The 24,298-nt window shown below is 39.5% G+C and overlaps 2 protein-coding genes across 2 annotated transcripts; one reads left to right on the top strand and one right to left on the bottom strand.

The window, feature by feature from the left end:
- The first annotated feature begins 88 nt into the window (after window positions 1–88).
- LOC144646584 (uncharacterized) lies at window positions 89–12,773 on the top strand. The gene is made up of 21 exons (XM_078506223.1): window positions 89–301; window positions 1,337–1,427; window positions 1,903–1,997; window positions 2,298–2,377; window positions 2,498–2,650; window positions 2,784–2,814; window positions 3,608–3,662; window positions 4,332–4,398; window positions 4,614–4,643; window positions 4,937–5,065; window positions 5,795–5,908; window positions 6,329–6,354; window positions 6,735–6,837; window positions 7,369–7,473; window positions 7,953–8,111; window positions 8,378–8,470; window positions 9,035–9,609; window positions 10,255–10,535; window positions 11,104–11,334; window positions 11,721–11,797; window positions 12,136–12,773. Exons 1-21 carry the CDS (start codon window positions 229–231, stop codon window positions 12,271–12,273), a joined length of 2,706 nt encoding a protein of 901 aa, XP_078362349.1. The 5' UTR covers window positions 89–228; the 3' UTR covers window positions 12,274–12,773.
- Window positions 12,774–13,047: 274 nt separating this feature from the next.
- LOC144646565 (EARP-interacting protein homolog) lies at window positions 13,048–24,287 on the bottom strand. Its single transcript, XM_078506197.1, has 10 exons — window positions 24,232–24,287; window positions 21,920–22,003; window positions 21,709–21,785; window positions 21,065–21,120; window positions 19,979–20,141; window positions 19,015–19,114; window positions 18,585–18,721; window positions 17,266–17,433; window positions 15,068–15,223; window positions 13,048–14,390 (listed from the first exon to the last, which is right to left on the bottom strand). The coding sequence occupies exons 1-10, from the start codon at window positions 24,271–24,273 to the stop codon at window positions 14,216–14,218; spliced, it is 1,158 nt and encodes a 385-aa protein (XP_078362323.1). The 5' UTR covers window positions 24,274–24,287; the 3' UTR covers window positions 13,048–14,215.
- Window positions 24,288–24,298: the final 11 nt, after the last annotated feature.

The raw sequence follows: 24,298 nt of genomic DNA, 5'->3' as shown, positions 1-24,298 counted from the left end.
ATTTATTGAATTTAAACACTCGGGACATTATGTGGGGTCTTACACCAAGTAGTACCCGGACAAACGACAGTGGTTGTGGATGTTAGTTTCCAGGTCTCTTTCAGTTTGCACGTGGGCAATATGGCGGACGAAGTGAGGTTCTAAGAAAAACCGATTTGGTGTTTATATATTTAGCCTTTGGCGTCGTAATACACAGGAACGAACATTCAAGCTCTATCCCTGTTCAACATGGCTAAGACAAGGAAAAAATCGGGCCCAGATAAAACGGCTAAGAAGTCGAATAATAGTAGCATGAATCCAGGTAAACAAGTTCTTTCGAAATCGTATTTTAAAGTCTTAAAACTTACATTTTTCAACGTAATCTTGCTAAATTTCAGACGTAAAATGTATACAGCCAGTTAGTTTAAACTTAGATACACCTTCACATAAGTTTACATGTCTTATAATTCAAACACAAATTATGGAACATTCGAACATTTGATTGCGTTCGATTGCTCGAAATTTTTTTGTAAGAGTTGGCTTGTGTTAGTTTGATTGTATTGGATTACCAACTCAATCAAATATAATCGTTTGATTTGGTTCTATTAGTGACTTCGGGAACTATATAAACTTATCACTACAAGACATTTACATTTTCCTGGCGTATCCAATCGAACCAAACCGAACCAAAAATCAATCGAACCCAATCGAACTCCAATCGTTCGATTGGGTTCGGTAATCGAACAAAATCGAACATCTGTTTTGCTATGAGTTCGATTTTCAAACCAATAGAACACAATCGAACACAATCGAACTTAATCCGATTCGATTTTGTTCAGAATCCGTCTTTTGTTATGGAATCACGCGAACTATTCAGGAGGATGGTGCACCTTCAAAATGTCTGCAATATAAACAAACAGGAGTTTGGAAATCGAACGTTCGATTGAGCATGATTGTCGCCTGTTCGGTAATCGAACGTTCGATTTTGTTCGATTGACCAAATTTCATTGTGAGTTCGATTATGTTCGATTACCGAAACCAATCGAACGATTGGTGTTCAATTGGGTTCGATTACCGAACGTTCGATTGGATACGCCGGGCATTTTAAAGGTTGAATTGGTAGAGCTTATTTTTTGGTCCAGCATTACGTTTAGAGTCGACACAAGGTACCACACATTCAAAAAATAGCAACCTCCTGGATTTTTTTGTTTGTTTGTTTGTTTGTTTAGGTTTGCATCACTGGTACCATGTTACAGTAACAGCAACTACTCTCATCTATTAAGTATTAGACATGTATCTTAATTTACATGTAGATGTGCTACAGTATTATAATGTATTAATCACATAAAATTTTCAGACCGTCCAAAACCAGCAGCTGGTTCAAACATGCGAGACAAGGCAACAGTCAATAGACTCAAGATGTACAAATCTGGTGGAAAGGCTGTAAGGTGCGACTGTAATAATAAAACCTGATTGAAAGAACTCTACATGTACTGTAGGGAGGGGGGGGGGGTATTAGATTTGGAACTTAACAGTATATTGAAAGTTTTAATATATTAGTAACTGACATTAAGATGTGAATAGTGTTCATTGTGGTGTTGAATAGGAATGAACGTTTATTCGTTTACAAACAAACATGCCATAAATAGCGATGCATGAACAATTGACCTCATCGCCTGATGAAGACTACCGTAGCAATATTGCAGTCCAAACGTCGCGACCAACATCTCAAATTAATTCTATCATGAGACAAACAAATAAACATTCATTCCTATCAGCAAATATTATCAAATGTAATGAGGTTGATTCAGTATGGCAGGAATGGAATGTTAAATAAGCTAGTTATTCTAAAATAATTATCGATTTTGCTTTTTTTGGAGTAATTCTGATGTTGTTTCATTTGCTTTATTTTCTTTTTCTCAGAAATAAGCAAGGAAAAATAGTGAAACCCGCTCCATTCCAGAGTTCTGTTGTCTCAGGAGAAGTTGCAAGAGTCGCTCCAAACAGAAAATGGTTTGGTGAGTTCCTCAAAAATCTAGCCAATGTTAAAGATGATTTCCAGTCCATACTGCACAATCTCTGCCTCCAATGTTTGTACATTGCAAGTCTCATACAAAGGAATGTTAACTAGCAAAAATAAGAATTCACTGATAAATTAACCGGTACCTTTTTCTTCATTCCAGTATTTGAGTTACACACCTTCATTAAGGGTTTAGAGTAATGATTTGTATGGTTAAGTGATTGTTTGTTGGTGAATTATGCACTGCACTATAACTGCGTAATTTATGATAGTTTATTTCCCTCTTGTTTACCAACAGGAAACACGAGAGTGATATCACAAAATGCTTTGCAGTCATTCCAAGATGAAATGGGTAAAGTGTTAAACGATCCATATAAGGTATTTTTACTTGACTCTTGTTCCCCTTGGAAAAATCAATATTTTAAATCGAATATACACTATTCATACCTGAACGGTAAGAGAAATAATTAATTTGAGGATTATTTTCATTATTTACAGGTTGTGATGAGGCAAAGTAAACTACCGTTGTCTCTTCTAAATGACAGAGCCCAATCCGCCAGGGTGCACATTTTAGATACAGAAGGTTTCGAGACAACCTTTGGACCTAAGGCTCAGCGAAAAAGACCAAACCTCAAGGCAGCAGATGTGAAGGTTGCAAAAAAAAAAATTAATAAAATGCATTTTCCTTAACCGTTTTGAGACTTGCCCTTCTAAAGGGTTAACACTTTGAGAGTGTCTGGTGACATTTTATTTAAGAGCAGTGTGTTCATTTTTTCCTTTTTAGGGTTTTATGGAAGCAGCCGAGTTGTCTTCAGGTAATTTGTTCATTTCTTTAAAAATAAAATTTATATGACTGGGTTTCCTTCTAAATTCTGACTGCCATCAGTCCATTTATTGCCAACCCTCTTCCACCCCACCTCCAAAATAGAGGAAATACATTAATATTTTAACTGAAACAATAATATTGCATTATGTTCTTATGGGAGGCGCGGTGGCCTAATGGTTAGAGCGCCGGACTCCGGATCGAGCAGTCCGAGTTCGAGCCCCGGCCGGGGTCACTTGTGTTGTGTTCTTGGGCAAGACACTTTACTCTCATAGTGCCTCTCTCCACCCAGGTGTATAAATGGGTACCGGCGACATAATGCTGGGGGGGAACCCTGCAATGGACTAGCATCCCATTCAGGGGGGAGTAGAAATATTCCTAGCCGCTTAATGCTACGGAAACCGGGATAAGCTCCGGCAGTGTGGGCCGCTTGGCTCGTGGCTTCTCCTTCCATGTTCTTAATACAGTGTAAATGTATGTACCAGCTCAGGGATGTAGATAGGGAAACACTAAGCGGGCTCATCAACAAGCCTAGGCCAGCTGGCTTTTCTGGCCTTGGCAGGTCTAAAAATTTACCTAAGTCTTTGTTTTCAGATCAGTGAAATTTCAGCCGGATTTAAGTTCTTTTTCAGCCAGTGAAATAAGCAGTCAGCCGGCCCTTAGCGACAACCCTGCGAGCTGCTATCAGTAATCTTGAAAATGTACATATGGTCATGTGCACCAGATGCATATTCGTATATAATTATGATTTTGTTTATTCACATGCATGCTTTATAAACTTGCAGAAATGTACGATGAAGAAAAAGACACAAATATTGTAAGGGAAGATGATGGTGAAAAGTAAGTTATGCAACTAAAAGAGTGGTTTATTCACTATGCTTAGTGATTGGTTTAAAAGAACCATGCCCCATCGAGTGTTACAAAATGTGTGAGGTAGCAGGGCGGTAACCAGGCCTTTGGAAAAGACGAGGCAAGATCTTGCTACGAGGTTCTGGGGGCATGCCCTTCAGAAAATTTTGAATCCTAAAAGCTCTGAAAACTCTTTCTTGAACATTTTTCATGAGGCATTTTTTTGAAAAAATAAATCTTGTTCAATAGAAGATTGTTTTCCCAACTAAACATATTTGTTTTTAATTTTGAGATAAAATCTAGACGAGGCAAGTACCTCATCTTGCCTCTTGCTAGTTACGGCCTTGGGCAGGGAGACGTGCAAGGCAAGGCAGCGAGGCATGCAAGACAGAAATCCCTACTTCAAATAAAAAGGCTAACTGCAAGCTACCTAAGCTAAAAGAAAGCTAACTGGAGTGCTATTTGGGCTAACCGAAATGGATCGCATGCCTCGCCGCCTTGAACTTTGTAATGACCCCCCACTTTCTCAAACAATCAGTAGTAAACCAAAACCAATTGCAACTCACTCAGTCACACTTCAATGTGTCATTAGCTGTTATCTGCATACATTTGCATATATTATAGGTATTGTTAACTTACTGATCAGTTTTTTTCTTTTAGAGTGGAAGCAAAAGAATCACTGTTTACAAAAGGTCAATCAAAAAGAATTTGGAATGAGCTGTACAAGGTACGATGGGCATTGTTTTGCTGACTTTAGCGCTGTTGTAAGGTTGTAAGGTTGTCCAGCTGTATGCCACTAGTCTGATGTTATGGTCATTATTACAAAGATCAGATCGAGCCCCTCAGAAATACTGGGCTTATAGTTTTACAGTGTGCAAGTAAACTCTCTGTAATCTGTTACAGTGCAGCTATTAATTCATGTTTATTCTGTTTCAACTTTAGGTCATAGATTCTTCTGATGTTGTCATACAGGTATGAAACTTCATGAATTAAGAGCAGTACTGGAATCTCATTCTAATCACAGATTTATACACATCCCCAGCCCACCCATCCCACATTTACAGAGTAAACACCCCCCCCCCCAGCCATCCTCAAAAATCATTTTGACAGGTGCATTCAATGGCCCATGGGGAACAAAAAACATTTTTTTCTGTTAAAAATTCATTTTATGAAGTAATGTCAATGTAATATTCAAAGCCTGTCAGCCTACACTATATTTAACTAAGTAGTGAACTGTGTCATTGTCATCATCATTATCACTGTAGGTGTTAGATGCTCGTGATCCAATGGGAACACGTTCCAGCCACATTGAATCGTTCATGAAGAAAGAGAAGCAACACAAACATCTGATTTTTGTTCTCAATAAGTGCGACCTTGTACCAACCTGGGTAACGGTAAGAAATTGCCATGTTTATCATTATAATCAAGCAAGCATTCATAAAGGAGAAGTGCATCAGAGTAAAAATCATTTTAAAAAGCTGCAGGGCCAATACTACCAAAGACAATGATATGACTTGTTTAGAAATCAAATGGCACTAGAAAAAAAACATATGGTACAGTGTGTACATGTTCATCTATCATTCCCATTTTTGTTGTCAATTGTTATCATCATCATCATCATCATCATCATTGCCCTTGTCCTCCTCCTCTGCCTCTTCCTCCTCCCCTTTCTCCTTCCCTTGCTCCTTCTCTTTTTCCTCCTCCTTTTCTTGCTATCCTCCTACCATCCGTCTTATCCTCCTCTCCTCCCCCTTCAGGGACGGCAGAGCCGGGGGGCTGGGGGGGCTTTAGCCCCCCCACTTTTTCCGAAAAAAATAAAGACTTATTAAGAGAAGAGTCTCTTAAGCCCCCCCCACTTAAAGTCACTAGTCAGCCCCCACACCTGGAAAACTGCTCCCGCCGTCCCTGCCCTTGGATTCCTCCTTCTTCTTCTCCTCTCCCACTCTCCCCCTCTTCCTACTATTTTGCGGCAACAAGGTGTCAGGACACAATAATGTTTAAAAATTGTTAGTCCAAAAAAAGGCAGATTGAAAACTATAGCCCTTTAAGTAATGTCCATTGACAGGAAACTGAACTCCTTATTTTTTTACATATTAACTTGAGTGCTGATCTCCACTCTACAGCAAAGATGGGTTACAGTTCTGTCAGCAGACTTTCCAACCCTTGCCTTCCATGCAAGTGTGACAAACCCATTTGGTAAAGGAGCTCTGATTAACTTACTCAGACAATTTGCAAAGGTACAGTGAGTCTATGTGTGATCTTCTTTTGAAAGAATGGTTCTGTAAAGTTGCGAAAGTAACATTTCCCATCTCCCTCCCTCCCCTGCATGAAGGTAGCCATTAAGTTTACAGTTGTTAGTAAATGCCAAAACTAAGTAGCAATTCCTCCAAAGGATTAAGGATCGATAAGGAGAACATTCAGCAAACATAATTCAACAGCATACAATAATGTTTCATGTGTGCATGTTTTCACGTCTGTCACAACTTTATTGGGTTAAAACGGTTTAATATATACATTTACCGTACATGTTATGTGTGCAGAGTATTTCTTTTTCATTTGCAGTGACCATTATCAAGAACAATACTACAGCATAAGCGTAAGGCTATTTTAACAATGACGCATTTGACTTTTTTTTTCTCTTTTTTCCTGCCACACAGCTTCATACTGACAAGAAACAAATAAGGTTAGTTCTCCTTTTTAATTAATGTTAAATTTTGTGATGCTGCAAATAACATTCTAGAAGGCTGGAAGCTGTGTTGGTTGGGATGGATGTGTAGGAGTGATTAGTAGATCATCAGAAATTTATAGATTTTGATGTTTTTTGATGTGTATTTATCATTAAATAAAGTCCATTGGGGTTGTCAGGTGGCTGCCTTGTTTTGGCTTGTTCAATCATTCTTAAAGTGGTAATTCTCCTAACCGGTCATTATACATTTCTTATAATGACAGTTATAAGAACTTAGTGATACATCAGCACAACATCAGACCACGTATTGATGAAGTTATTTATTCTCCCGACATTGTATCGTTAGTGTAAGGAGAATTTGCTGTGTTATTTTTCAGTGTTGGTGTCATCGGTTATCCTAATGTTGGCAAGAGTTCAATCATCAACACTCTCAGAGCTAAAAAAGTTTGCAATGTAGCACCGATCGCTGGAGAAACAAAGGTAATATTGGCTTTTCTGCCAGAGTTAGAGTATTCATGAAAAACAGCTTTTACAAAAAATAAGTGTGGATTGTCAGACAAGAAGCGAGGAGGCGAGAGGGTGCAAGCATACTTTCGGACTTCTTTATACATGCTTGCTTAAAATAACGCATCAGCGAACGGCTTAAACCCAACGTTTTATTGGATAAGAGCGATTTTGAAATGAATGTCGTAAAACCAAAACCAAAGTCATCACTTTGGTCAATCACAAAGGAAGCAGTCAGTCGAGTAAACCAATCAAAACTCTTGGAAAATACATGAGATCGGCGCAAAGCGCGGGAAAACGTGTGTGAGCGAGCCACGATTGGTTTTGGTTTTACTTCTGATTCGCTGAGAAAGTGGTGCGGATTTTTTTTTAGCCAATCACTAAGCGAAGAAAAGCAAAACCAAAGCAAGCGCGAATTACTTATGACACTCAAAACTGCTCCATTGCAGTACACGGCTGTGTGTTACCAGGCCCGCTTTCAACCTTCCTTTGTCCCTATGTTTGCAGGTTTGGCAGTATGTTACACTGATGAGGCGAATATATTTAATTGATTGCCCTGGAGTCGTGTATCCCAGTGGGGATTCAGAAACTGATATCATACTCAAGGGCGTGGTAAGTGATTTTATAGTAAAGCGTTTGTTTTCATGTCTTTATACTCTGATAAAAAATCGTAGTCACGTTATTTTGCTCACGAGATGGCGTAGGGAAAACCCGAGCTGCAGGCGAGGGTTTTATCAGCCATTCGAAGCTGATATCATAGTCTACGGGATTCGAGGCTCATTGCTACAGAATAAAAATTCAGAGGTATATACCCTGCTGAAGAACCGAAAATATCATGAATACAAAATCTTCAACTTTTATGTTTTCTGTTACTTTATTATAAAATTACTTTGATGCCGTTTGGTAAGTCGTTCAAAAATATTGCTCCAAGATAGGAGAATCTGGTTAGTAGGAGAGAATTTACTTAGTGTAGCTGGAATATGGCTTTGTACCAGGGTATCCCTTACTGCAGAATAGTTTTATGAATTCCTTCTCAATTATTTTTGATATCATGTCGTTTTAGTACTAGTTTATCTTGTCTTTTCTCACAGGTTCGTGTAGAGAATGTCAAAGACGCTTATTGCCATATTCCCGCGGTACTGGAACGCGTGAAGCGGGAATACATCGCTAAAACTTACAAGGTAACATCATGGAACGATCCCACAGACTTCTTGGAACAAGTCGCTCAAAGGACTGGTAAACTACTCAAGGTAGATTGAGTCATGTGTTGTTATTCTACATACACTGTACATCGCTCACTCAGCTCGTCCCTTTTTTGTTTTTTTTTTCAGAGATATATTCGTTCGTTCGTCGTTCAATCGTTCGGTCGGTCCCTTTTACCTTTTATGAACATTTTAAAATTGACATGATTATTGGTTAATGTTACGGCACTATTTTTGTAGCATGTTCTCCTGTGCAAATGATGTTAATTCCTTCTCATTCATAACCTGGCGTATGCAACAATGTTTTTCATTAGGGCGGTGAAGCAGACGTTAACACGGTGGGCAAAATGATCTTGAACGATTTTCAGCGAGGAAAGCTGCCATATTTCGTGGCACCACCGACAAAGGTAGAGTAAATAATGCTCGTGTTGTCAACTTGTTTGTTGTCGTGAATAAAATCTGGTCATGTGACACGATTGAGGAAGCCGGATGGTCTTTCAGTAAGCCCAAGGTCAATCAACCAATCAACAACTTTATTACTAATAGGGGACACATAAAATAAATAATAAAGGTGCGCATTTCAATGTACGATAAAGCCGAACAAAAATTTTCTGTTACGCTTTTTACAAAAGATAAACGAAACCTCGATTAATCTTTAACCCTACTGACTTGGCTCCTTCGAACAACCCGACCCAGGTGTACAAATATGAGTACCGGAGAATTGAAGGGACATCCTGATAAAATGCCGGGGTATTGCCTGCCATGTATCAGCATCCCATCCGGGGGAGGGGGGGGGGGCACTAGTGGAAATACTCCCAGTCGCTTCATGCTACTGAGGATAATACGAACTTTCTGGGCTTTCGAATCTTTGAGATTAGAACCGACAGACTCCATTACCCATCTACCGTCATATTACCATCTATACTTTGTCTTTCTTTTTTATTGGAGTTTTATGGTTTGTTCTTTTACAGGAAGGAGAATCAAATCCGGAAGAGATAGCGAAGAAACGTACGTCGCGTATTCCGCCCCTTGCGGAAAGTTTTGTTAAAGAAACAAACTCCAAAGCGGCGGAGCAAAAATCGCAAATATCTGAAGAAGAGAAAGTGAAGGAAAATGCCAATGACGACGAAAAAATTCAAAACGAAAACAATTCAGCTGGCGAGGAAAGTAACCCTGTAAAAGACTCCAAACAGAAGACAAATTCAAATGCAAATACGAACAAAAATGGCGCTCAGGAAAATCTTCAGAATAACGTAACTGCGAACGACAGTTCTGGTACGATTAGTGAAAATACTGCACATTTAGCTCAGACGTCAAAGAATGTAAACCTACATGTGAAACAGAATTTTGGCGCCATTCACGTTGGACTGGAGTATACGGGCGATGATGTACAACCCTTAGAGGCGAACAGCGAAGGGAAAGACGACATATCTGTTGATAGTGAGCCAGAATCTGAATCTGAGAGTGAGGGTGACGAAGAAGAAAACGAGAATGCGAAAGATGACGAGCAGATAGATGACATACGAGCAGCTTACGGGAAATCCGAGTAAGTACTGAATTGTTCTAACAAAAATAAGTCAAAAAGCAAATTAAAGGCGACAGACTCTTAGTTGCTCTCTCCATACCTCTGCTGCGCTCACGCAAACAATGGACTTAATGCAGTGTAATGTTTCAAGTCTCATGTTCGGAACTTCCCTGAAGAGCGTATTCTCTTAGGTTGGAGAATCTCCTGTTCGAAACTAAGATTTAAAGAAACTGTGTCACGGATTTTTCCCAAATTTAGACGTAAGAACATGGCCACTAAATTGAATGAAATATAAAAATAATACAGCGAACGAACATTTCATAACACAGCGAATACAAAAGAAGGTATACTGAAGTAGTTTCTTCGCTATTATTAAGTTTCAAAACGAGTACCTTGTACTTGGCAAAACTTACAAACTAGACCACACTCACTACACCTTTGGGTGTGTAATCGGTTTCAGTTCAGGCTTATTCGGTGTTATCTCTTTCGAGTTGATCACCTTCTATTTGTGAACTATTTTGTAAGGTTCTCGTCAGATTGAAAGTTATTTTTTATGGGGCTGAAATCGTTGGGTGTGCTATATTTTGCTGAAGTCAATTCACCAGCCTTTAAGTGTGCGACAATCCTAACTTCGTTTATTTCCTCCTTTTTTGTTACCTTTGAAAGAGATGAGGAACTTGGAAGTGAAGTGGATGAGCTTACTGATGATGATGACGACGGCGACAGCGGCGACGATGATGATGATGATGATGAGGTGGAGGAGGGACAAGAAAAAGACGAGGAGAACAAAATATGCGAGTTGAATGTAAATACACACGAAGATGTTGACGAACTGTCAGTTGAAGCAATAGAAAGTTGTGAACTTCCAAACGATTCGTCGGCCAAGTTAAACAAGGACGATGAGACGAAGAAGCAGAAGTTAATCGAAAAATACAAACGTTTACCAGGTAAAGGGCGTTTAGTCATGTGTGACAATTTTAATTTGAGGAATGGACCATCCCTAATTTTTTTGGGGGGTGGGGTACTAATTTTTTCCACCTCTAAATTGGCTTGTTCAATACACTTTTTTGTGGCTTGCTTAGCGTGTCTTTTCCGTTTGTTTTTTACTATACGGGAAATTTTTGGTAACTGCCCAATCCCCTTCCTCCCGAAAATATAATAAATAATTATTGTTTTTTTTAAAAAATATCAAAAATATTAATACCTTACGATGAGTTACTTGCAAGTTACTCGGTAGAATTACTGCGAGTTCAAATTCAAGTTCAAGTTGTTCGTCAAATTTCGCCGTTCGCCCTGTTACCTTTTCATTCGATCACAAGATTGATTGATTCAAGGAAAATCATCCACAACGAGTTTAGGTCTTGTTGTACCACAAAATTCTCAGAACTGTAATTAGGAGAAATAAATAAGGATCATTGAGGGGAATTTATAGTTGGAGCGATTTGACGACAGCTGGACCATACTCCAAGCACTAATCAGTGTGGATGAATGTTAATCGTGTGATTTCTCTGTCAGGTGCTCAAAGATTAGCCTCTCGTCAAGTACAGGAGTGGACCACGCCCACAGAAAAGAGATTCTCGGTTTCCGTGAGCCCTTTCATCGCGTGTGTGGAAGCTGAAGGAAGCGTAGAAGACAGCAAATCACATCACAACAACAAAGATGTAAATAACACACCAAAAGCTCGCCCAGGAAAATTAAAGACCGCAAAAAGAGACGCTGCAGGCATCGAAAAGAGATCAAAAATAGGTAAAAGGCATGGACTTTTTTCTCATCTTGCCTGCATCCGTATTATTTCCAAGTAATCTCATTCCCAGATCTCTTGTGGACTTCGGCTTCGTCCACATGAGATCTGGGAACGAGACTTATTTCCAAACAGCGGAAAATTCAAGTCTTGGGATCACATATGCAATCATAAGTTGGACGTTGCGTGATGACGAAGGAGAGGAGGGCCTGGGACTATTCTTTTACGTGATCGCGAGCTGACCGTTTGCCCGCGCGAATTCTTCGTGTATTTTGAGAAAGTCTCGTTTTCCCGATCCAAGCACTGTCCTCTTCACGTTATTGCTTAGTTTTTTTCAATTATTCAAATTTTCTGCCCCGCTTATCTAATCTTTAGTGTTTGCAATTAACAGATGATAGAAGTACTGGTAGAAGACGCGGGAAACGGAAGAGTGATGACGACAGCGATGATGACTCACCTAAATCCAAGGTAAAGTGAAACAATTTACTGTTTATTAGGCTAAGGGGGTAATGAGAACAAAACCGGGAACACACGGGTATGGGTAACAACAGCTGGCGCCCTAAGGATACGTCCTGTCACTTACACGAGGTAGTAACCCCACTGACCAAGAAGCCACAACCACGGGATTACTTTATTGTCTTGAACAGAAGTAATACGATTTCCGATCTTCTTACCTCGTGGTGATTAGCAATTTCGTTGGCTGGGAGTTTACTAGAGGTGTTGGGGCGTTTCGTGAAAAATTTCGAAACAGGTAGCACGAAGTATTGATTAGTTTAATAATGAAATATTTTCTTGTTTACTTTTAGCAACCGCGGTTGAAGACGAACAAGCAGAAAATTGGCGTTCGTTATTACGAGGCGGTGAACGTGAAAAACAAGAATCGAAACAAGAAAGCGAAACATGAGGACGGACAGACAGGAAAAAAGAAAAAGAAAAGAAAGTAACTGAAAGAAATTTGAAGTGGACTTAACAGAAAAAAGAAATTAATAGCTAAATAAACGAAAAGATGAGTGGTAACTTCGCTTGAGGCTAAAACTCCGGTATTTGTATAACACAGCCGAGGGACTAGCTGGGGTGCTGGAATCTCCAAATATCAGCTAAATTTTCGGCGATTTCTTAGGGCTCTTACCATAAGTCAGAACTGGTCGGCCGGTCCAGTGGTTTTGAATTTGAAAAAGACCTTCACAAGGTTTTCGCACAAATTTACCACAACAAATTTAACACAACACTGACCGAATTGACTGGAGGAAACTGACTAAGAACGGAATTCTGTTCTCGATACACCGGTCTGGCCGTCCAGTTCTGACTAATGGTAAGCGCCCTTAGATATCAGGCACAATTTTAGCCCATTTCACAGCTGACAGTTTCAACTTTGAGCAATTCTCGATCAGTTAAACCCTATCCCGACCGTCCTAGCTCTTTAATAAAAAAAACTATTTGAAAAGACTGCATTTGTGGTAATTAGTACCGAGGGTGATTTGAATATAGAACACTATCTTTTTTACTTCCAACTTTCACGGGAGTCAGTTGCCGCTAACGGTGGGGCGCACATCTCATCTTATTATAGGATAAGCAGATATCCAGTCATTTATTACTTAAACTGTGTACATGACATTTTTTATTTTAAAATTAAGTTGATGTGAAGACAAGCCATTCGAGAAAACTTTCGGTCATTTTAGTCAGGCATACCCGGTTCACGTACAGTCTTCTACGCAGGGGGGGGGGGGGGAAGCAACTTCCCATACATTCTCTTATATGAAATCTGAGCGATGCTCTCACAACTTGCAAAGCAATCATCGGGGCGGTAGTCAGCGGATGTCTCTAAGGCGCATGAGCAGCTCCTTTCTTTGTGAACTTGCCAAAATAAAAACAACATGGGACCAGTGAGAGAGTTCGATTTTTTTATATATGTAGTAATAAAAAAGACTTTCTAAGTTTTGTCTTTAAAGCAGCGAAAATTTCTCCGGAAAGGTTCTTGGTGTCAATATGTGGTGTTTGTTATGAAATAAAACCATCACTGGAATGGTAATGAAAACGTGGCGATCGAATATTCCCGCGCTGGTCGGAGCTATTGTTCTTGCCGCTCTATTGTTTGAGGTTGTTTGTTGACTTGGTCTTTCTTTGTTTTACTTCATTTACAATCCCAATGTGGGCCAGTTGAAAATCGTGGTACAAACATGTCAAACATTTGCATTTCAGCACTGAAAAGTAGCACGGCATCACAAAATTCTGCGTTCTTAAAACTACACGACGATGACGAAATTTTCGGATTTAAACACGCTGCTTTTAGATTTTTAGTTAAGAGAATTGAACCCCTTTATAATAAGTGATTCCACGACATAGCAGCTTCCATTTCGCGGGAAAAGATTGCCTGTTGCATCATCGTCCAAAAACCGCTGACTACATCGTGAATTGATCGCTTTGCAAGTTGTGAGAGCATCGCTACTCGGTCCCAGACCTCGTTTCTTTCCCCCCTGCTTCTACGTCATGTAAATTAGTTAAAAGTGAGTTATCCTGGGCAAAAACGGGAGTAACGGAACGTCCGTGTAAGCCCGTGTCATGACCCTGCAGTTTTTCCATCTCGTTACATTTTGACTTTCGTTACGTATACGTATACTCGCCCTGATTTCATTTAGTGACCACTTAAAGGTCAATTCCTTCACAAAACAATTTTCGTTCTACGCCCTAGCTATCTACATTAATTATGGTGTAAATGAAAGCGATGAATCTTAAAAATCTTTCCGCAATGGGCATCCCATCCAGACTCTCGCTTTCTAGTAGCCATGATTTCGATTCTCTGCAGGTAACTTTCTCAGTCCTGCCGATGAAGCCATTTTCATCATTTTGCACTGCTGTATTCCAGTCCATTATTCCCACATGTCTCGGCTATAGAAGAATCTTGTATTTTTCTGCTCTGGGGACTCTATTTATAACTAGTCGTCCATCGTACGACAGCGATGCAAACACCCAGGGGTCAGCGGTAGACCACTCCACAGCATACACACTGTCTTCATGTTCATCAAACGTTGCTATGACTCCGTCTTTTGTGGGCTCTCGGGACCTGGAAACAAGAATGATGGCGAACAGAAATGGGAGATTATCGTTGAGTTGCAAAATCGATGCGCGCAGCTGGAACGAATGAATGCAAACCAGCGTTGCCGTTGGCATCGCACTGAAGAGTTTTTAAGCCGAGTACAAATGCAAAACAAAAGCAAATTCTAATTATCCAAATTTCTTTTAACACCAAAGTGAAAATCGCTCTAAATTAGCCAGCCAAGTTAGCAAACGTCTGTCTTGGCGTTTTCAGTTCTAGTCCCGATAGTCTATAATGCGAGCTATAAATTCCAGTGATGACGTAGTTCTACAGAGATCCATGTTATGTCTCATATTGGCTGTTACTCATTTTTGAATTTTCTTGCGCCAAAAAACAGCCAATGAGACACACTATATAGCTACACGGATCTCTGCATAGAACGTCGTCCTCAGTATGGGCGCTTTCAGAGCAACTTGTCCCCTAAGCACGCTGCTTCGAAATTCACAAAATTGTTTGAAAAAAATGTTTTCTGTTATGCACAGTAGAATCCCAAATTTCTCAAACCTTCAGGGGACACAAAAACAAAAATGCCTCGAGAAATTGAGATTCTACTGAAGTATCGAGGGGATTTTTCCTTCGTTTATTACAGATTTGAGCACGTAACCAATCCGTACTCTTACGCTAACCGGACAAGTGTAGCTTACCCTTTGTCTTGCATTGCATCGTCTTCATCTTCCTCATCCAGATGACCAAACGGTTCAGATGATAAAGATACGATGTTGTTTAAAATAACTCGGCTGTCACTGCTTGATGTTAGCAATAGTTGATCATGGAAATGATTATATCGCACACTCCACACCCTGAAATCAAACATATCAGCTGGATTAGCACCAGTCTCCTTCACGGCCGTTGTTTGGGCTCGTCAAGCAACGCTCCCTCCCCCAAAGAAACGCGAAAAGAAGTGTTGCGTGACGACTCAAATATAGGCTGCGAAAGAGACACGATGAGCACTAGAGTGCATTGGAAAATGTATCACGACAATGTGTCGTTGGAGTCGCAGTGGTCTAATGGTTAGCGCGATGGATTGTAAAACGAGCAGTTCGGGTCAATGTGTTGTGTTCGTGGACAAGACAGTTTAGCCTCGCATTACCTCATTCCAGACAGAAGTACAAGAGGTGCCAGTGAACTGTTTAGAAGGGCAACTTGAAAAATGTTTAGGTCTGAGACAACATGAGTTACCGAGGAGACATTGTGTGCATTTTTGTGACTGGGAACTCTCCCCAGAAGAGGTTTTTTTTTTACATTAGCTTCACACCATAGGAAAACGTCATGTTTCCGGTAACAATCCTGCCGAAAATCGCGAGCTAAGTTTTTATGTAGACAGGAATCGGGACAGGTCAGGTGTATGCTATTTTCCCCTTAAAAAACTCATTAATAATTCATAAAGAAAATACAAAAGAAATTAATGTTTAATGAGTGTCTTTATATCTGATAAAGACACGGCTAAACTTTACGTCCAATTTTCTAGGCCAAAATAACCCCAAATCTAAATATTAGAGCAAGAATGAGTTAATCTACATCAGAAGATTTTTAAGCCGTTCAATAAATTCGCAGTTCGTGTTTTATCAAGTCTAAAACACTCGGCTGCGCCTCGTGTTTTAAACTTGATAAAACACTGCTGCTCATTTATTAAACATTACATAAAAACGTAACCTCCTTTTTTCGACGTTTTTGCTTGTTTACAAGCTTAAGTAGGAGAATAGGGGTTATGTGAACAAAATTTGGAACCACATATTTGTAAACTCTCAAGGGACTTTTTTAATTTCTCAAGGGACTGTTTTAATTTCTCAAGGGATTACTTTCCGCTGTGGGTGATCACTTGCGATCTCGTGGAAAAAACGTGACTTGTCACATTTACAAACGTTATATAACAATTTTAAAAGTGACATGTCAGCTTTCTTATCTCAACGCACGTGTGTCTGAAAGGCGATCTATAAAAAGCGTCGCACAAACAATGGATTGCGTAACTAAAACACGAATAAATAATCACTAGCACTTACATTGTTTAAAAATTACAAACGTCAAAAATAAACCATACCAAAAAACTCGCTCTTTTCAAAGATATTATTGAAGTTAAAACAAATGCAAGAGATGGCGGCTTCTTTTAGCTTAGGAGCGGTTAAAAATTAGGCCAAATTTGGACGCTACATGCAAGCGCCATTCTATTTCGTCATCAGCCTAGGTCGTTAGGGACGTGACCTCGCGTTGACAGCAATGTTGCATGAATCGGCTTTACAACATGCGATCGTATCTACGCAGTTCGAGTGGAATTTCAGTCAAAGACAGCAAAATTCTTTCGTATTTCATCTTCAAATATAATCCGAAAGCATTCACTGTATATATGGCTTTTGTTTAATCCTGGGTCTTGATATCCGACCCTCGCAGAGCCTAGACAAAACGCAGCTTGAGTGTAACGATTTGTTTACGCCGCAATTATATGCGCAATGTTTTCTCCGACAGTAGTCGGAAATATCCGTATTTTTTTTCGTGCTTTTTCGTGGAGCAATCGTAACGATACGGCCTTGAACACATTGAACAGCGGTCTACCTATAACAATTCAAATATGGCGTCGTAAAAACAAAGCGTCGAACGCATATTTTGCTGTTTCATTTGCTAATAGCGTGTGAATAAAATGGCTTCTCTCATTGCTCCCTCGAGCTGAAGGCCTTTTCAAGAGATAGTGAGATCTCTCGCGTGGATGCTCAAAATAGCCGGGAGCGATGTTAAGTCAATGAATTCGCAGGCTAGAAGCATTATGAGCTGAAAGCAACTTTAAATGAAGGACTACGTGTTGAAAACGGATTTAGCATAACAGCGGCAAAACTGTGGAATATCTATTTACCAGTGCGAGTGATCTTGCAGCACCATCAGGGGATCTGTAGTGTTCCTTGTATCCCAGAAGCGCATCTTACAATCATCACCACAGCTGACCAGTAAATACTGCTTGTTCGGATTAAAGTCCAGGTCACGCACCAGTTGGTTGTGCGCATTCTCGATTGTGTACACAGGCCTAACAATGCAACAGCAGGGTATGAGAAAACTTAAAGCGGCAGTGTCACCAAGATTTAGTGCTACTTGAAAATCCACTAAAAGTGTTTCTTTTAATTAGAAATCCACTAATAGTGGACTGGCTTTGCTGTACAAGTCATGAAGATTTTTTTAAAATGTGGTTTGGCTACGGGCAGATAGGTAAGAAGTGGCCTAAATTGCTTAAACTTGAAAACGTCAGGCTGACGTTTTTAAGTTTGACAATGGTAATTTGTTGTTCTAAGGTTATTTTGTTGGTCAGTAAGTGCACCCTCATCTGGAATAGTTTACACAAAAATGTTGCAGACTTCTCATGACACTGCCCCTTTAAACGGTTTCAAAAGTAACGAATTCCCTGTACCTACTTTTAGTCAGCCTTGTTTGATCACCACGGGTAGAGTGGAACGAAAACTCTGGCTATATACAGCTATTTCGAGAAAGATTGTCGGAAAAAAGCACAAAAGTTCACGCAACGAGACTAAAAAATAGTATGGGTAGAAGTAGAGAGCTACTGCACGTGCTGAATACCAATAAGGTCAATAAGATGGCGACACGACAAACGCTAATTTGCACGTTTTCTTTCTCTTCAGACATGTGGAAACAACGTTCTTTAAACCACGCTGAATTTAAGAATTATTTTTCAAAACTCAAAGACATGCGGCAGTAAAAGTAAAGCTACAGAAAAAGGCCTGATATGAATAACAAAATCTTCATGTGCAAAAATACAAACTTGTACATTTCCCCTAGGCCAATATCCAAAATTCAAGTGAATGACCAGACCACCTTTCGGTCTTGTCGCGTGCACTTTTATGCTTTTTCTCGAATTAGCTGTATATGGAGAAGAGATGACGGGAATTTAGTGTCATCCCTTTAGGGATGGTTCCCACTAGCGACGTAAGCGGAATCGGAAGCTAAAGAACCTTACGATCTAGTGGAAATCAAAACGACGGAAGCAGAAGCGGAATCGGAAGAAAAAGGAAACCTTCTGATCCTTCCAATTCCGTCGCGCTTCCGATTGCGACTCCGTTGTTTGATTTCCACTAGAACGAAAGGCTCCTTACGCTTCCGACTTCGACTCCGCTTCCGAGAACGTCACTAGTGGGAACCAAATTCCCCACCGCCCCAGATGCCTACCTCATTGTTCTGACATCCCATCCTCTGATGGTTGTGTCATTTGCTGTGGCGATCTGGGAACCACTGTGATGAGGGTTCCACCGACCTGTCGTGAACTTGGGTTGACCTTTACCCTCTAGCCGAGCTGAGTCGATGGACTGTGTAGTCAAACAAAAATAATTAGTCATTCTCTGATATACATTAGGGGTCCGGAACAGGAGCAATATTCCTTTTTTCGACAAGAGGGTCCATTTTTACTTAAAGGCCCCCTTTTTGGGATCCACCACTGTCAATTTGAAAGCCAAAAATCTCAGTCCTTTGAAATTCTTATTTCTCAAAGTTTATTTTCACCCTTTGGGTATTTTGGAAGACACTTCCCAGTCGTTTCTTGAGTTTCCACTCCCCTGATGCAGTGTATCTACGTTACATATTTTTATAATGGTTGTCACACCTCTGCAGTTGAAGCGCTTCTGTCAAGATCCCAGAGCTCAAGATGCTGTTCGCAGACAGATACAACTTGACTTCCATCACCCGATGGGTTCCACAACACACTGCCAGAAAAAATTCGATAAATCATGACTTGTCATATACTTAAGAATAAAAAACGTAGAGCGTACAATTAAAAAGTAAAACGTAGGACCGTAGAAGCGTACAGTTTAGAATGAGAACGTAGAGCTGTATATAACGTTGTATAATAATAAGCTTACCGTTTAGAAAACGTATAGCCGTAGAAGCGTATAGTTTAAAATGAACACGCAGGCTTGTTGAAGTGTCCTTTACGCTGTCTACTGCACTTCATACTCTACGCTTCTACAGCTCTACGCTTTCAAGAGTCGTAGAAGCGTAGAGTTTAGAATGAACACTGAAGTACAGAAGTAGGCTTGTAGAAGTGTACTATACGCTATGTACTTAACTCTACCCTTCTACGGCTCTACGTTTTCAGTTCATTCTAAACTCTACGCTTTTACAGCTCTACATTTTCATTCTTAACTCTATGCTTGTACGGCTTAACATTCTCATTTTTTACATTTTAAACTCTACGCTTCTACGGCTCTACGTTTTATTTTAAACTCGCATAATTTCTTGAGCTACCCACTTATGGATTAGGAATCATGTAATGTGTAGAAACGTACAGCTCTACAGAAATCTATACGCCTAGTGGACCTCATAAAACGGGCGCCAGTTGTCTTACACGCGGGTTTTTACTGTATGTGTCACAAACCCTATACAGTTTAGGGATTTCAACACTGTTCAGGGAATGACGAGGTAAGATCTTTGTAATACTAGTTCTAGGAGTATAGATTGTTGGTAATTTTCACAGAAAAAAGCAAGGAACCCTTTCGGCCACAATTGTAGTTTTCTTTGTGTTAAATGTTAAGGTTAATAATGCAAGACTACAATGTATGTATACTAACCTTCTTATATTCTCATGCTTGTTATCAAAGTGACAGAGGAGCTGTAATGATCGAGAATGTCCACTTCCAGGGGAAATCCCAGGGGAGTCCAAAGGGGGCTCAGTGTCATCTACTGGGGGGATTCTCCACAATGCTCCTTGTATTTCAGCCTTGGACTCAGACACTGTGTCATTAATGCAAACAGATTTTAACAGTCAGAAGAGATTTATCCATAAGCACAAAAGTTTGATTCTTCTTTCTGATTTGAATACAACTGTTTTAGTAGAAGTTGCAAGAATTTGGTGGTACACCAAGAAAATAATTTTCCTGATTGTTGAACTTTTTTTTTCTCTTTACATGTGGCTAAATATAATTCAGGCTAAGTTAGAATCGAGGCAATGCTGGTCAGCAGTGATTGTGGGACCATGCACTGTGAAGTGACATGTGGGGTCTGCGCCAGGGATTGACTGGGGATGAGAATGCTTGACAATGTGTTAACATTGTTACCGCCGCCTGGTTAGCTCAGTTGGTAGAGCGCCGGACTGCTGTGCGGGAGATGGTGGTTCGAACCCCAGACCGGACCAACACTCAGGGTCTTAAAATAACTGAGGAGAATGTGCTGCCTTTGTAATTACAGCTGCAAATGGTTAGACATTCTAGTCCTCTCGGAAAAGAACGATAAACCGTAGGTCCCATCTCCTGTATCCTCAGTCTTATCACAGGGGACGTTAAAGAACCCACACACTATTCGAAGGCACAAAGCTCCCGGTGTTGTGGTCTGGCCTTGTGTAGTAAATTACAGTATGTGTACAGCGCATTTGAACATATATATATGAAAAATGCACTATATAAATTCATTATGATTATCATTATCATTAAGTGACATGTGGGGTCTGCGCCAGGGATTGACTGGGAATGAGAATGCTTGACAATGTGTTAACATTGTTGGGAGAACTGAGGTGATGATCACTATAAATTTACCCAACTTTACAGCACACCATACAGCACAAGACATTAAGTTAATTTGATTCTGAACTTTTTTTGTGCAAGAGTCATTAATCTGTATTAAAGTTATTGCGGGCTTGAAACCAAAAGATTAAATCTCACCTTTGTTATAACATGTTGCCAATATAGTTTTGTCAGTTGGACTTGTGTTCATGGACCTAAAAAGAGTCATTAAAATGGGAAACAATGTTTTGTTCACTGATTTCACCGTGTTTTTAACTTTGCTCATTAGAAAGATTGCGATGGCATGAAAACAACACCAGTGCAACTGTGAACAAGTTTAACTAATAGTAAGAATACAATAAAAATTATCATTTTTACATCAAGGCACCTCTCTCAACCCCACAAATGGAGGGAAAATAGAGCTCCACTGATTCAACCACAAAAATGCTTCAAACATCCAAAGAAAACTGGGCAGAATCAGGCAAAAACAACATTTCAAGTACTTATTTGGGGACCTCTACAGGAGACTGGGAGATTTTGTCTGTATCTGGGAGACTCCCAGATCATCCGGGAGAGTTGGCATAGGAGTAAAGGTAGAGATAATAATTTACGATTCTCATTTCTCTGAGACCAAGTGAACTGTTCATAATATTATTTATAGAGGTGTCTGCTCCATTAGGAGAGGTTTGACCATGTGATAATACTATTGATAATCCATGGAAGGGGAGTGAATTGCAAAACTCTTTATTTGTGTCAAAAAAAAAAGAAGTTCTGTTCACTGGTTTCCCTTTAAGGGTACTCACCAAATTTCTCCAGCAGTATGCATAAACACATTTTTGTTTATAACATTGCTTTCATCGTCAAAGTCTATCAGATGGACCTGAAATTTGCAAAATTCCGAATTTATTATTTCTGTTTTTCCTTTTTTTTTACTTTGTTTGGTTTAAAACATGTTTAACTGGTATGAATACAGTGCCAAAATTATTTAAGAAAGCATATTTAGGTTGACTTCACCTGGTTATCAAATTTTAGTGACTGAGTGCCAACAATAAATCTTATGACATCTGTTTCTGCATGTTGAGGGACTAGAGCTCGAGCCTGAATAAGAAAGCAAAGTTAGTTTAACACAATGGAAAAAGTTTGTTCTTGTCATTCCCATCATCATCAACACTATCTCCATTGTTGTTGTCACCAACATTTTACTTTTCATTTTCATCACCATTCTCATCATCATCATCATCATCATCATCAACAACATCCATTATAATCACCGCCACCATCATAATCGTCATTGTCATTCTCATCATCATCATCATCATCATCATCATCATCATTATCAACATCATCATCATCATCATCACTACATTACATCTTCACCGCGCTTTAAATGTGTCTTTCTGAAATGGGCAATACCGCTGGAAATTGTAGTCTGAAGGCTCCATTTATTCCTTTGGGTATAAGTTTCGGTAGCTGCCGAAACTGTGTCGCACAACTTCGGTTTTATTCGTTTCTAAAAAGGTGAGATATTTTGGAAGAAGCCGCCCAAGTGACTTCAAAAGAGTGTAACAATAGCGCAATTAACCTTCCTTGAGCGAATGAAGTTGTGAACGTATCCTTTTATTGTTGAGTTGTGATTGAACTTCCGAAAACCACTACAGACATTTTGCAGATTGAAGTCTTTCGCGATGTATTTTTCGCTTTTATATTTATTAAAAATTAAGAGCTTGTTGAGAGCTTTAAAAAGAGATCTTGAACGAGCTATTTTGATCGTTGTAGGCGATTTTAGTTTTGTTTTCGCCGAGCGCGTAGCAGCGGGCTCCATTTACAAAGTAAATTATGCGTATCCAAATTCTGACACATGTTGATAATTGTTTATGCCCAGATAGCTCCAAAATCGCTTTTTATAGAGTTAAGCGCTTCCTTCTGTTGTTGGTATTTTATTCGAAGCGTTTTTAGTGCACATAAAAGAGATTTTAATCAAGGACAGTTCTCTATTAAGTCTATCTAAGCTGAGTGATCACTTTGTTTTTGAAAGTTAAGCGTTTTCGTCTATCCCGTGCCGTCTATGAAGTATGTATCCCGCAGAATAAAAAACAAACAATGGATTTGATTTGATTTTTTATTTTTCCACACAAAAATGCGCGTTAAACATTGATTTATAGTTTTGTGAACACAGGAAACTCTTTAAACGTCTAATTTTCCTAGCCTTGTAATGTGAAACCGTGCTGCACGCGCGCCAAGTTTTAATATTTTTCGCAGACAATTGTTAAGCTTACTAAATATAATCTTCGCTTAACAATATTGTGTGTCACGCCAAACTTTTGATTTACGTTAAACAATTATTTAGTAATTGAAACGAAACGCATTTGTTCAGTCTCGATTCGACTGAGTCGCTTAAATAAACGTGCTGTGTTGCATAATAATGTCACTCGTCTAAATGTCACTATAGTCACGCAAAAACCACGGCCGATCGAATAAAATATTCCAAACTACATACAGTGATCATAGTTAGTAGCGGTCACCTCTACTAACTATGCAGTGATTAAAGGTTCCTGTTTAATTTGTATGTGGTGTTCCTTTTTTATACACAATTCCTTGCTTTGTTTGCATCAAAAATATTTTCATTCGGTAAAAAGAAAATATACTTTAGTGCGCGAGCTTGCTTTGCTTGTCTTTGCGCGCGTCCACTCGCTCTAAAACTTCTGCAGTTTTTAAGTAAATGAATTACATTTTCACGCATTGAAAGTGATAGAAAATAAAATCAGTCGAGCAGATTCCCAGGAGATATTTTTCAGTCTGTGAACAAAAGAAATACTTCTCACCTACATCAAAGATGTTGCGCTCTTCGCGATCTTCGGAAGCTTGCCGGCTTGTCGGCAAATACATCGGAATGAATAGGCAATGAGTTTAAACAATAGCTTGAATATATGAATGCTTAATAACCTCAAAATTTGAGGTACACATTTAAAGCGCGGTGGAGTTGTAATGATTTCCATACCATTCGCATCATCCCCTTAGTTAATATTCAACACATCTATATTATGCTTCCAGCACAATCCTTTCATTGGCAGGACAGGGAGGGATTGACAGTTACGCACAGTTACGCCGACTTCAGAAATGACACAGGGACTTTGTAGACCATTTAAAAGTGGTAGGACTAAAAAACATAATTTCTGGCCAGACAAGCAAGCATTAGGGGTCACTGTTCCGCAATTTATCATGTAAAATTCATACATTATATTTTGGAGCACTAAAAAATCAAATTTCACATTATTATTTAAACATCGTTTTGAATTTGAAAATATAAAAAATAAACGACTACTTACATTTAATTCTAAGCCATAAATGACCGGAGAGTCATCCTCCATTTTGAATTTTTGGCGGAAGCCGCTG

The sequence above is a fragment of the Oculina patagonica genome, chromosome 3, assembly GCF_052425735.1.
Source record: "Oculina patagonica isolate OP01 chromosome 3, crgOcupat, whole genome shotgun sequence".
NCBI classification, from domain to species: Eukaryota; Metazoa; Cnidaria; class Anthozoa; order Scleractinia; family Oculinidae; genus Oculina; species Oculina patagonica.
Note: the sequence above shows the minus strand (reverse complement) of the source record. Positions and strands in the feature narration are given on the sequence as shown.